Raw genomic sequence first — 15,115 nt, 5'->3', positions numbered from 1 at the left:
TATGAAATTTAGGACCCAACTTTTTCTAATTTCCCTAAAGTGGTAACAATTTTATTACATTTATTAAGTTCATATTTTACAGTTATTTTGTGAATTGTAATTATAATTTTGAATTAATAAATTTTATTAAGTATAGCCTCTGAGTATATGGGTAAAATTTCTGATCCTCATTTTACTCTCATCGAATATTTTAAATTTATCAGACATCTTAACATGGAAAACTATGCTATTGGTCTAAACTTTAGAATAAAAAATATCAACAATTCTCTACCAAATTTGTACTTGTTCTTACCTATTTAGTTTAACCTTGGTTTTCTGCCAAGACATATACACTGGAGCCTTGTTATCATTGTATTTAATGGTTCATATGTTAAAAGTGTGCTCTAAATCAGGCTGTGTTTTTATCCAATATTTGTCTTAAGACCCCAGTGTATTTTGGCTGTTTATACACTTTCATAATTTTCCCTTTCCCATTAGTTTGATATACTTACTTTTTAGAATTCCAGCAATTGGTAATTTTTTTCATGAAAAACAGGAAATGAAGTGCTTATAAAGCTTGGGGGGAAAAAAGTTCCATAAAACACTGTGCTATGTTGGTATATCAAGAAATAGAAAACTCAAATTTGCAACAGTATAGCATTCAACCTATAAGTTTTAAGATTGGAGATCTCAAACTTTTATATTTGTATTGAGTTGCCCACACCAAAATGTAGATAAATTGTACCACAGGCTTTTACTAAAGTACTTTGGTAAATACACAACAAACGCAAAGCTCAACCCCATTATTCCATTCACATTTTTGCCCCTCGTGATCTTTTGGAATTCAAACCAATTGAGAGCAACTAACAACTTACTCCTTATCAGGACTAATTTCTTTATTGAAACAATATTAAATGTTTAACCACATAGAGCTCTTGGCACATTATAAAAAGAAGAAAAAGTACCAAACTTTTTGTTCAGGATAAGATATATATTTTAAAACTCCTCTTTCCCTATATATGTGTGTACCTATAATTATGTGTGTGTAAATTAGTATTATCAGTGCACACACACAGAATAGTTTGGCAGATTCCTGAACATATTAGACAACAGGAATATTCTCCATAAAATCTCAGCAGGACTTTGATTTGATGCACACATGCATTGTCCAGCTTTAACATTGGAATGTTCTGTTATTTTCTTTATGGTTCTAATATGTCGTTGTCCATTTGTAATGCAGTGTGTTGTACTTTGGGATGGTAAAATGAAAATTGGTATTTTCAAACACAGTTTTGCAAGGAATGAATGACTGAAGATTAACATGAAGGCATAAACATTTTAGTGAAACCAAACAAAATCTATGATGTTACTCCTAGCAAATGAATCTCGGTCATGCAATTTATAGTCTAATCAGAGCCCTTAAATATTTAATTTCTGTTTTATTTTTACGTTTCAGATAACGTAGGTTTGAGAAGTGAACTATAAGTTCACTACTCATTTCTGGACTTTTTACTATAACTTAATCTTAACAGGTGGTTGTCTTCATCTTTTTATGCCTTCATTCATTTATTTCTGATACTGATGTAAAATTATGACCAATTTGTTCTCTATTTTAGGGCTACCAGAGACCAAGCCACTACATTGCAACACAAGGTAAAACTTTGTCTTTTAAATGTTGTAGAACAAATTTGTGCTTATTTATTTATCAGTGTTTTTACAGAATTTTGCCTTAATTATCTTAAAAAAAAAAATGAGCTCTTCTGAGAAACACTGCTCTTTATTCATTTGTATAATACAGATTGTTTTATCTGTGTAAAATGTATATATATTAAAGTTTGATTTTTTTGTTGTTGTTTTTTTTGTTGTTGTTTTTTTTTTTTTTTTGTAATTACAAGTAAAAAAGAAGCTGCTCGTAGTTTTTGTGATTTGGCTCTTAGTACCCTCATGTCCCAGAGTACTAGTCAGTAGTACAGAGGAATTACTTATTTTTAATGAAAGCACAGGAGGTCTCAACTCATATAAGGTGCCTGTTTTCTTTCCTGAGTCTGTCGGCCTGGAATGTAGCAATACTCAAGACCAACTGTGATAATGAGATGTTAGATTATCTTCTAGCAATTTTTTTACAAGTCAAGGATGAGACAAAACAAAGGGCTAATGGGAATTTTGTCAAGTTCATTCTTTGTGTAAAATAAGAAGAAAGTAGGGAAATCTTGTTGTAGCGGCACATTGGGGAATAAAATTATCCTAACTTCAACAACAAAAACATCTTTAGTTATTTCTGCAAATTGACCTCTGGCCATCAGAAGAGAAACCTGTACTCCTATTTTGTAAAAGAGGAAAGTAAAACAAAAGCTGTTTTGCTGTTTTGACAGAAGTCATTTTTAAGTGGTTTCACATATTTTTGGAGTAATTGAGTTTAATTGGTTGGTGCACAACTAATTGCGGTTTAAAAGGTTAAAAATAATTGCAAAAACCGCAATTACTTGTGCACCAACCTAATATAAATTATTTAAAGTTAGAAAGATTATCCATGGTGAACAATATTCTAGTTTTATGATAATGAGTAGAGTAGGGCCCAGGAGATGCTTTTGCAGTTTGAGGATGGTACTATAGGATAAGATTAGGGTGTGCCCTTACATGTATGATGTTTCTTCATTAACCACTAAAAATGCACTGTTTATAAATGATGTGCATATATTTAGTTGGTAATAAGTACTATTTGGCTGATAGTGGCATAAGACATCCTATTTTCACATGTATTTGAATATTCATTAAAATAATGCATTAGTGACTTATATAAATACTCTGAAACCAGTGATATCATCTTCTAAACTGGGAAGTATAGAAGACAATTTGAAAAACAAACAAACTTGTACATGTCTGTTTTTGCCTATAGAGTGAATTTAGATATAAACTGAATTTAAGTTCTTTCAGTAACATTTTGTGTTAGACCTTTAATTTTCTTTTTTTGGCTCTTTTTAGTTTGCATTGTTTTTCATCTTTTCTCAATTTCTTATTAACTGAAAAATTTCTCTGATAACATAATATTCACATTAATTTTTTCATAGGCCCAGTTCATGAAACGGTGTATGATTTCTGGAGAATGATCTGGCAAGAACAGTCTGCCTGCATTGTGATGGTTACAAATTTAGTTGAGGTTGGCCGGGTAAGAAGAAATAAATATATATGTCATAAAACATGAGTGTGTATAACTTGAATAGCAAAACATAACAAACTTGAAATAGAATATTGTTCAACTGACAAAAATTATAGGCATAGCATATCAAATGAGTGCTCCCCTACGTGAACCTTTGATGGCTGAGAAATTGTTTGATTTCTCATTTGGTAATAAAATAAGCTTTGATTATGTACCAGAATCTAATTGCATTATCAGGCTTGTATATTTTTATGAGATCTTTCTATTTATTGTGTAACAGAGTCTTTTCTCATTTTTTAAATCTTTTAATTGTATTTTAACTGTGGCATGAAGAGTTAACATTGAAATTAAACCATCGTGGTTCATGTGTATTATGTGTTAGTTTCACCTATGAATTCTTTTTGTCACTTAGGTTAAGTGCTATAAGTATTGGCCTGATGATACTGAAGTTTATGGTGACTTCAAAGTAACTTGTGTAGAAATGGAACCACTTGCTGAATATGTAGTTAGGACATTTACCCTGGAAAGGGTAAGTACCTAATGTTTTATTTAAAAACATGTATATTGAAACTTTTTTTTTCTCTTAAATCCCGTCAAGGTTTGTTTTGATGATGCTATACATACATTTATTCATTTATCCATTCCACTAATATATATCTGAGAGAATACCACGTGCCAGACATGTTTCTAAATCTTAAGAGCTTATAGTCTGTTAAGGGGAGACAGGCAATAAAAATTAATAAATAAAGGAATACATCATATGATCACATGAAAAGTACTCTGAAGAAAAATAATGCTGGGAATGGAAGTGGGGAATATTGCTGAAGTAGAAGAAGGAATGGTTTACAATTTTAAAAAGTTGATCAGGAAAGGATTCATTAAGAATGTAACATAACAAAGCCTGAAGGAAGTGAGGGAGTGAGTGATATAACTATAGCTCAGGTAAGAATTACATCCCAGGGAAGTTAACCTGGGGAAAAATCTTTCTGATGGACGGAAGAGTCATTTCAGAGACCCTGAGGCATGAGTATTCCTGTCACAATGAGAAACACCCAGGAATCTAGGGCATTCAGAGATGGGAAAGAAATATGAGGTGAAATCAGAGAAATCACAGAGCCAAATAAATGAGGCCTTGTAAGTCATTATGATGATTTTAGCTAGTATTAAATGTAAGGCAGGCAGGCATTGAAGGGTTATGAGCCCCGGAGTAAGTAACATGATCTGACTTATTTTTAACAGGATCCAAAAGACGAAAATACAGTGGGTAGTGTAAGGACACCGAGATAAGGCACAGAAGCAATGAAGCACGTTGTTGCAGATACCATTATTACATATATTCCTTTGTATATCTACAAAGATATATGAGCTTTAAAGTATTGATGTCTTTGACCAAGAATTTTACCTTCCATGAATCCTAAGAAGTATATTTAAACTACAATAACTTGATTGACAGTCTTGGAAAATTATAGATGACATTAAATATCCAGCAGTAGAAAGATAGTTGCATTATTATACATCTATGATCTAGAAGTGCCATTCTTTACAAATGTTATTGTAAGTATTCTTACTAACATTAAAAATAATTAGAAATATTAAATGGAAAGTAGCATTATACAGAACAGCATAATTATTATTATCACAACTATGGAACATCTATGGAAATTTCTTAGAGAAATCAAGTAGCAAAAAATAAGCAAAGATTCAGGAGATTTCAAAAAGAGAACCATCAAGCTTGATTTAATGAATAGCTAGATCCCATTATTATGGAAAGAGAGAATACGTAATATACATTCTTGTGAATTTGTGAAACTTTTATGAAAATCAATCATAAACTTAGTTATAAAGGAAACCTGAATACATAACAAAAAGTCAAGATGCTTCCAAAATCCAACTGAAAATAACAACAAATTACTGACCCATGATACCGCAAAAAAAAAAAAAATTCCTAGAAATCATCAAAGCCTCTTTTGAATAATCCTGAAGGAAAAAGTACCTCTAAAATTATTCTATAACAATCAATATTTTTATATCAAAATTTCCCATAAGTTATCATCTTAGAAAAATATATATCCATAAATGATTTCGTTTTAAAAGGTAGATTAGATAATGTGGAAAATTATTAAATTAGAAAATTAAAAACTCAATAAAACAAAGGAAAATTTAACTATAAAACAGAAATACAAAAAAGAATAAATTAAATCAAAAAGCTAGTTACTTGAAAAGATCAATAAAGTAAATAAAACACCATTGACTCTAAATGAGCAACAATCAAAACACAACATGTATTTTAGAAAACACAAAAGGGAAATGACTTCTGTTATACTAGCTATTAGGAAAATTATAAAAAAATCTTATGTATAAACTTAGAGATATAGATTGTAGTCTATATACACGGATGCTCTAGCAAATAATAACTTCCTAAATTTGAACCAGGTAGAGTTAGAAATCTGAACAGATGACATTAGAAAATAGAATGATTTTTAAAATTTACCATTAAAATTGCACTATGGTTTCATAGTTGAGGTTTCTTTAATCTTTAAAGAATTTCTAATGCCTGTGTTAATCAAACTATTTAGACCATAAAAAAATCATTAAAACCAACTAAATATATTTTTTAAAGCTAGCTTAACTGTGATAACAGAATAACTTAAAGAAGTTCTTCTCTCTTCACCTCTTTTTTCATCTCACTCTTTCTCCCTCTCAGTCTATCTCTCCCGCTCCCAAGTGTTGCATGCACACATTGCAAACCGATCACATTAAAGAAATGCTTGAAAAAACTTAAATAAAATATTAAAAATTAGAATCGAAACGTGAATTAAGAAAAGATCACATGATCTATCATGATTGTTTTCTAAGAATGAAAGGATTTTGCAACTGTGGTAAGATATTTCATTATGTCATTGCGTTAAAGGAGGAAAACCATGTGATTTTATTAATAGATACTGTAGTGTACTTAATTGTATTTAAAAGCATTTATAATAAAACTCTAATTATATCAGGAAAATGAGAGTCCTTAAACATGATAAGTAGAGTCAATAATAGTAGCATGCGGGTTAAGCAGTGAAAAACTAAAGGCTTTGCTGTTATAATCAGGAATGCGATGTGGATGATCATTCTCACTAATAGTCAACATTTTAGGAAGCTCTATCAAATGAAAACAGGAATAAACTGCATAACTATTGGAAAAGATAAAATTATTTCAAGCGAAATCATTTTATACCAAGAAAACTAGAGATAATATTTTTAAATGGAACGAATAATCATTTAAGTGACTAATTCAAGATAAATATACATAAATCCTAACTTTCATGTTAGCAGTAAAGAATGTAGACATTAAAAAGATATTTTTCACAATAATAAAAACATTCTAAAGTATCTAATAATATATTTAATAGGAAAGATACAGGTTCTAGGTGAATAAAACCACAAAAATGTATTGAAGAACAAAAAATTAGATGTGAATAAATGGAAATATATGATATGCCCCAGAATGGGAATACTTGTCATTAATACCACATTATGGATTGAATGAAATACTAATTGGAATATCATTGGGTTTTTATGTTCAATATGCTTTTATTGTTGTTATTTAGAACTGGAAAAGAGCATTTTTTTAAACCAAATATTTGAAAATTACTCAGGAAAATTTAAATAAAAAGAATGATAAGGGAACATATGCTGCCAGATATTAAACTTTACTAAAAAGAGAAAGGCCATTATAGTAACTCCAGTAAAAGGATTAATATGTAGAAGGTGAATTAATTGTCTAAAATCAAATCTTAGAACAATTTATGGCCTTTTTCAGTAGAGTTGACTTCAAAAGTAGTAACTCATGTGATTTTTCCATTTACATGATTCCATTATGGTGTTTGTCATTGTCATTATTATAATTACTTATTGAGCCCTGCTTTCTGTAAGGTCTTGTGCTAGGAACTATAACTAAAATGAATAATAAGACGTGATCACTGGCTTCCAAATTATATTGTCCTATGCAGGATACAATCTAAAAATAAGTTTTCTTCAGTTGTTTCATTTATTTCATGCAATTTTTCTATCTATTCTGACTGAACAAGAGATTGAGATTTCACAGATAGCTCACAGTAGAGTTGGAATTATATAGATTATAGTGGGGTTTTTGTTTTTGTTTTTTGCTTCAAATATGGATTCTGAAAAATAAATTCTGCAGCACTTCATCTATGCTCTCCAAGCTGTGCTACCATAACCTACAGGCTTCTTTTAACAACAACAGCAAAAGCAGAAGAAGAAAGCTTTGAAGTGTACGTTTAAAGGTTTCTCTTCAATTAACCCAATAAGAAAGAGGCACAACAATAGGTGTTTCACGTCTTTCATTTTGTATTTTTGTTACTATAAATAATACTCTGTGTGCTGAATTATTTCACAGGGTTAAGGAAAATAGTTTGCCCAAAGAACAGTTTAGCTGTCTGTATATTTTATAAACCAATCTAGAGTACCAATGTCCTGGAAAATCTCTACATGCTATGCTTCAAAACCATTTTCAACATGGATAAGCAAGGCATTAAAATCTCTTTGTGAGGTGAGACGCAAGAATGTTGCATTTATACACCACTTGAGAACCCAGCGCATTGGGTCAACAGGGCAGCATTTTAGCTTTTCTATTTCTTCTTTTTCCCCTAATAATTTTATGTGCTTTCATTCCTAGTAAAGAACAAACTGTCAGAGTAAATAGAATTTAGCCAGACTTATAAAACTGAGCAAGGCTTCTAATTTTCTTTCTTTGGCAGTTGTCTGACAACAAAGGTATGCTCCTAGGCTAGGCCATGTCAAGCTAGCACCCTTTTTCAGAAAAAGCATGATCTTGGTAAATTTTCCTTTTGTTGTTGTTGTTGTTGTCAATCAGGTCAAGTACCTATGCCTGCGTTTCATGACTTTATTTTTGAACATTTAAAAATACTTCTTTACATGTTTGCACAGAGGGGATACAATGAGATCCGTGAAGTTAAACAGTTCCATTTCACCGGCTGGCCTGACCATGGAGTGCCCTACCATGCTACAGGGCTTCTTTCTTTTATCCGCCGAGTCAAGTTCTCCAACCCTCCCAGTGCTGGCCCCATCGTTGTGCATTGCAGGTAAGTGATGGTCCCAAATGGTGTTGACTGTGTACAGCCAGCTTTTTTTTTTAAAAAAAGGTATCGTGATAAGGCTTTTAAGCACAAAAAAGTAATGCATGTTTACAAGGTTCCAGCTTGTACGTATTACAGATAAAGTAAAACAGCAATAAAATAAAAGTTAGCATAAGGAGGATATAAAATAGAAACTTAAAAAAATAAATGCATTCATCCTAATGTGTGTAGTGTTGTCCACAGTTGTGAGTGTAGAAAACTGCTTTTTAGTGGCAACATCTGTGTTTTGGTTTGCTTTTTTCCTTCCTTTTTTTTTTTCTTTTTTTTATTGCTTTTGCAAATCCCATATTGTATGAAATGGTAGAATGAAATAGAGATTCCTTGCCAATCTGGTAAATTCCCGATAGAATCCCAGCTTTTATAACTAAATGTGAGATGTAAGAGTTACTAAATGGCCTAAATTGCAAGAATTTGTACTATAAAACAGGTATTTAAGGTTTAAAAAAAAAAAAAGTCATCCATCAGAGGACATTGAAAGCTGCATTAGTGAGATCCAGCAAATACATGCCAGAAAAATGTGAACATTATTTCAAGACTTTCTTCTGATTAGGAACTTCTCTTAAAACAAGCATCCCGAGACACTAAAAGCAAATTACATGGCCTCATTTTGAGATGCGAACAGAAAAATATATACTAAATCTGAAAAGCTTTTCGTAAATGCTGCACAACATTCTCATATGTTCTCTCCTCCAAGCTCATAATAGTTTGTGCTTCAGCATTCTTTTTCTTTCTGAAAATCCAACCTATTCAGAATTTAAATGACCATGTATAAAAGGGGGGGGGGGGGCACAGAATAAGTCATCGCATAAGGATCAGGTACTGTATACCCTGAAAAAAAAAATCTTCAATTCAGTCCTCCTCAAGAAATCTGATGTACTCTTCAATTACATTCCTGTCTCAAACCCTGGGAACTGTGATTTAGAGACGGTAGGCAAAAAGAAAGCACCAGAGATAGCCACAGTATCTTTTACTTAAATTTCTTAAAGAACAGTGAGTTTAAGAGAAGTGACCACATCTAGAAAACAAAGAAATAATGTTAATAGTCTATTTATGCATTGGGAAAATGAGATAAATAGGTTTTCAATTCAGGCAGGGGTGTCTTGACTTATCATAGATGTTTACTTTCCTATGAATCGCTTGCTTCAGAAGTGCCCCAAGATTCTTAGATACTCTCTTGAAACAGAAGTGTCATTTTCTACTTAGACTCAGGTATCTCTAAATTTATGGAAAAGAGAAAACTGACTACACAGGGAATTTCCTCCCTGCCAAAATCCCAACTATATCTTGTTTGTTCCATTGACTTCTATATATAAAATTAGAGAAGCACTCTCAAGGGGTAAAATAATCAGCAGTATATCATGCTTCAAGTAGTGATTTAAATACCATACGATAGTGGCTATCTTAGTGACCAGTTAAGAATTATATTCTATACCTAACAATTCATTTTTATTTTTCCTTCAGATCACCATTCAACAATATTCTTTCTATCAGTATCCTCCCCATTGATAACCACTGTTTTCTTCCCCAGCGTCACATTAGCATTTCCTCCTGCCTGTGGCTCCTCAGATTTCCCATTGAAAGGTTTTGGAATTCATGTTCTTTTGCCTTGGTATTTATAACTTCTGTCTAAGAGAGCCAGCAGTTTTGAATTTTGCCAGAAAACCTACAACTATGAGTATAAAAGTCTTCAATTTGGGGTTAAATTTTAAAGCCTGAATCCACTCCCTGATTAATTCTATGAGCTTGAAATTATGTGTATTTGATTTACATAAAATGAAGACTGTATAAGAACTACAGAGCTTGAATGACATATACCAAGGGTGCCAAAAAATGTATACAAGTGGACCCATTGCTCAATGTTGTCCAAGCAGTAGTTCACCATAATCAAGTGTCTGGATGCTGATCATAACCATTTTGAACACTTGTAATTGCAGAAGTCGAACATGACTTGTATTCATCTTTTGTTATTGGTATACATTGAGTATTACAATTTTAATACAGTTTTCCTGTATTAAAATGTGTATACATTTTTTGGCACCCTCTGTGTACATTATTATTAAAACACACTTTGATTTAGAAAGTTATATCGTCTAGTTTGGAACTCTTCTTCCAGTCTTCAGTTTATACCAGAACAGATACTCTACATGAAGTTTTTTTGGACATTAACAAGTGTTTGTACAATATGTACAAATTATGCAGTCTTGTGCTTTCTTAAATTAGATTCCATCTCTCTGAAAGCCAGAAGGATCTTTATTTAAAGTTCCATAGACGTGCTTCCTGCAGTCCTTCAATTCAATTCTCAATTTGTTTAATTTTTGTTTGTTTGTTTGTTTGTTTTTGTTTTTTTTTAGTGCTGGTGCTGGACGAACTGGCTGTTACATAGTGATTGATATCATGCTGGACATGGCTGAAAGAGAGGGTGTTGTTGACATCTACAACTGTGTCAAAGCCTTAAGATCTCGTCGTATCAATATGGTCCAGACCGAGGTATGTTGATTGTTGATTTACCTCTAACTTTTTTTTCTAGCCTTTTCCAAATAAAAGAGTCCATGTTTTTCACATGTCAATAGTAAAATATAGGTACTTTTATTAATATTTCCATAGAAAGAAAATTCTGTGTATTCTTTACCTTTGATATGCAGATAAGGTTTATTAAAATAGTGTAAAGTTTTTCTTTTTCTTTCTTTTGATAGGAACAGTACATTTTTATTCACGATGCCATTTTAGAAGCCTGTTTATGTGGAGAAACTGCCATACCTGTCTGTGAATTTAAAGCTGCATATTTTGATATGATTCGAATAGACTCCCAGACTAACTCTTCACATCTCAAAGATGAATTCCAGGTATTTACTATTTCTAGGTCTTCTTTTACTAACAACTTATTTCACTTTGTTCTGGGTATTATTAATTCTTCTAAGGAAGGTCTTTCAAGTCAAATTTATAACCTTTGACCCAATTTTAAATATAATATAATACCGATCTATTTCATTACACATATAATGGAGTCACTTTTGTATTAATGAGCTCATGTCTGCTATATCATGAAGGGTAAATGAGTTCAGACTCGGAAAAGGGTATGGAGAAAAGGTATCATAAAAGTCAAATTTAGTGGAGGGTTGTGTATACTTACAATGCTTTTTTATGTAGTATAATGGATTTGGCTTTCTATGCTGATCAAAATGTGAAATCAAGCACATTAATACTAATAGCTGAAGTTTAGGCTAGACATTGTTTCTAAAAAGAACCCAAATGTTTATAGGACCTTTAAAACACCTGTGAAGGTGTGTGACTATGAAGTCAGAAGTCCCTCTAGATACTTAATACTTTGATTCTTTGCCCAGTACTCTTTGCAGCATGCCACAATCTTTAAATATATCATGTCAAAACGTTTTTATAAAGTATAGTTTCCAACTTTGATGATGGGTCATTATCATGGGATACTGATTGCATTATCTTTGCTTAGGCATGCAATTTGCAGGTAGTGATATTGTTCAGCTTTCCTTTTAAGAAGCACATTGAACAGTGCGTATATTTTTTCTTTGTCACTTCTCAGGCTTCATTAGCTTTAACTACAAAGTCTATCAGTCTTTCAAAGTGGCAAACGCCATTGCCTTGTACAAATCCTTTGCTTTCTACTTGGCGTCCTAAATACTAGATGAATCTGTGTTGTGCTATTAAATGGGTCACTGTCTTTTAACCTCGATTCCCTTTTCTTTGTAGACCTTGAATTCAGTCACCCCTCGACTACAAGCTGAAGACTGCAGTATAGCATGCCTGCCAAGGAACCATGACAAGAACCGTTTCATGGACATGCTCCCACCTGACAGATGTCTGCCTTTTTTAATTACAATTGATGGGGAGAGTAGTAACTACATCAATGCTGCCCTTATGGATGTAAGAGACTGCTCCCTTTGTTAGTGTAAAGTGTCGGGAAAAGCTACATCGTGCAATGAACACTGGCTACTTTTCTTTTCAAGAAAATCAAAATGGCCTAAAAGGGAAAATTGGAAACTTTCATTGAAATACAATTTTATTGGAGAATGATTTTGAATTTCCCCTACAGGGATTCTTAGGAACTGTTAAGTTTTAGGCTTTATTGTAAATGTAGAGCTTGATTGTCAGGTATTATATTCTGAAAAGGAAATGTCTTCGGGTAAGATTTTTTCATCTTAATCATTTTCACAAAAGAAAGTCATGCTTATCTATTTTGAATACATTTAGGAAGGAGTTTTAAAAACCATAGAATGCCATACCCTTCTGAAGTTATGTTAATTTGGGGAACTTTTATCTCTGATGTTTAATGTAATTTAGAGCTAACTTGTTTTATTGGCCATTAGTTAATAGACTGTCTCTAAGTAACTGGGGAAGACATGGAAGACATAATGTTAACACATCCATCAGAATAAAAGGACTGACTTGCCTCACTCCAGTCTTCATAAACTGTAGGTGGAAGAACATGTACTCAGCATTTTAGCATCCCATAGACAGAACAGCGTGGAAAGAGGATTTTAAATTATGTTTTTAGCCACCTTGCTTTGGTTACCTTGGGAAGAATCAAGAAGGCTATTAAGGCTCAGAATTCTTTTAAATAGTTTATCACCTTTCGTAAACATTTCTAGTTCTTGCCCTTTAGCCTTTGGAACCATAGCAAGAAGAAATTAGAAGTCGGAGATCATTCCTTTGTGACTAACAATGAAGCTTTCCAAGTTGTTGCTCCTATTGTGTTTTCCAAAATTAGCTTCCGATAAAGAGACTTAGGAAAACCTACATTCTACTTCTGAGATTAGCCTTTTAGCCAGTCACTTGGCTGCTTTTCATGCTGCAGAGCACAGTAGTCCAAAGGCAAGCTCAAGTGAAAAGTTCCCATCCCTGCTGTGACCAGAGTCTTGCCTTGCCATTAATCATTTTCGCTGAAATCACATGGATTCTCATTGTACCATTTCTTTCCATTTTAATTGTCTGGAAAGGCAAATATACTAAATATAGAGAGAAAACACTCAAGACCTTTATGCTTCTAAGTCTAGATTTGTAATGAAGAAAGGATGAATAGAAAAGGGAAGAAGGAAAAAATTCATGCCTTTCATTTTTGTCTTTGGCATCTCTGTCAAATTTTTCTAGATTTCCAGGTTGTTTTCTAGTTGTTATGAAGACTGAGCCTTGTACTCTACCTAGTTCTACTCTGCTGAATTCTCTCTGATTCAACAAAGATGTATTTCATAGTAGAAACTGCCCTGTGTATTTAGTAGTGTAGTTGGGACTTCAGAAAAGTAAGTTTTGATTTGGCTTACAAGAATAGGGCTCATTGGTCAACACTGACCCCTTCCCTCTCCCCTCTTTCCTCATAATTAGTGTTATTGACCCTTTTGCCATGCCTGTGAAGCATCAGAATAAGGCTGAGGATCCTGTGATTTAAAAGCCTTGGATGCATTAGATGTACTTACAGAACTTTGAAAAAAAATAGGAAATCTTCAGTCTTCTCCTTTATCATCTCTTCTTCTTCCATCTCCCCTGCCCTGTGACTCAAAAAATAAGTTAATAACTATCAGCCTTCTTTGCGTTACTTTCCTCTAGAGCAGACATTTCGTTAGAACGAAAGCTGATTTCTTCATTTCCTTTCTCATGAGACTTCATGTCTTTCTTAGGAGGGACTCCCTCGAGTTGCATGCAGATGGAACTTTGTAAGATGTTGAGGTCATTTAGAAGCAGCCAGGTGAATTATCGTCTCCTCACATTTATCCCGCCATCCTTCATGGAGTGGAATGCCATGGTTGGCAACATTTCCCAAACGGTAGTAGGATCAATGGAGTTCAAGGACCAGTTTCTACACTGATGTTAAGCCACTTAAAGGACTTAAAGAGTTGAATGACATAAACGAGATAGATCACTGGCAATTTTTATCAGCATTAAGGAAGTCTATCTCAGGCAACTATCTAGTTATTTTATTTCTTATACAAATCATTATTTGAAGTTATTACACAGAAATATTCATTTCTATTTTAGTGTAGAATGCTTATCTGCAGAACAAGAGACTGACCAGGACAGATAAGCATTGCCTTTTCTTCTGGAAAAAGATAATTTATTGTGTCCCAATGAAGGATCACTTAGCAAACGAGAAGTCACTCCCTCTTAGATGGGGCCAAGGAGTGCATTGGTTTTATTCTTTGGTACTTGAAAATACTTAAACAATTAAAGCCATCATTGTATTTATTGATGTGTATTAGAAATGCCAAGGTAACTAAGGGAGGTGGTTTAACTATAAGATGTACAGAATGGGCTTACTACCCATATAATGTAAGAGCACATGAGTTTGGGGCATATGTGCTTTTTCTTATTTGGAGTGGAGGAGAGCCAAACATTCACATATATAATAGTTGATTGATGATTGATAGAAAGGGACATACATACACACCAGGGAATTCTGTGCCTACTTTGCCTTCAGCCTCTCAGGCTGATTACCTTTGGAAACCTGCAATAGCCTGACAGGTACTTCATGGAAGATCTTAACCTCAAAAAGTTTGTTTGTTTCTTCTTTTGTATTTGTCCTGCATTACTTTTCTCAACAAAGTAAAACTTAAATTCTTGACTTGAATTGCTATTGAGACATCAACTTCTTAGCATCAGTTTGACTAATTACTAGTTGCAGTACATTCCAGTGGTCCAAATCTGTTCATTCCATGCCTTGTACAGCAATGTTTCCATCTCCATGTGAAGCTATTACGTCTTACTGGTCCGACATTGAAGTGGATTGAATCTGCTTGTACAACTGATTGTATTTTTTAAATCACAGAACCCTTGGCTTTACCTCTAATCCTTCACA

The 15,115-nt window shown here is 33.0% G+C and overlaps 1 protein-coding gene across 13 annotated transcripts in view; it reads left to right on the top strand.

The window, feature by feature from the left end:
* The window catches only part of PTPRK (protein tyrosine phosphatase receptor type K), a 505,373-nt gene that overhangs the window by 482,513 nt on the left and 7,745 nt on the right, over window positions 1-15,115 (top strand). For all 13 annotated transcript variants that reach the window (XM_019729452.2, XM_074333558.1, XM_019729449.2 and 10 more), the window contains 7 exons: window positions 1,596-1,632; window positions 3,048-3,145; window positions 3,549-3,665; window positions 8,090-8,244; window positions 10,650-10,785; window positions 10,992-11,141; window positions 12,019-12,192. In XM_019729452.2, the coding sequence (XP_019585011.1) occupies window positions 1,596-1,632; window positions 3,048-3,145; window positions 3,549-3,665; window positions 8,090-8,244; window positions 10,650-10,785; window positions 10,992-11,141; window positions 12,019-12,192 (867 nt within the window). The remainder of the gene's footprint in view (window positions 1-1,595; window positions 1,633-3,047; window positions 3,146-3,548; window positions 3,666-8,089; window positions 8,245-10,649; window positions 10,786-10,991; window positions 11,142-12,018; window positions 12,193-15,115) is intronic.

The sequence above is a fragment of the Rhinolophus sinicus genome, linkage group LG05 (genome assembly GCF_036562045.2).
Source record: "Rhinolophus sinicus isolate RSC01 linkage group LG05, ASM3656204v1, whole genome shotgun sequence".
Lineage (NCBI taxonomy): Eukaryota > Metazoa > Chordata > Mammalia > Chiroptera > Rhinolophidae > Rhinolophus > Rhinolophus sinicus.
This window is presented reverse-complemented; position numbering and strand designations above follow the sequence as displayed.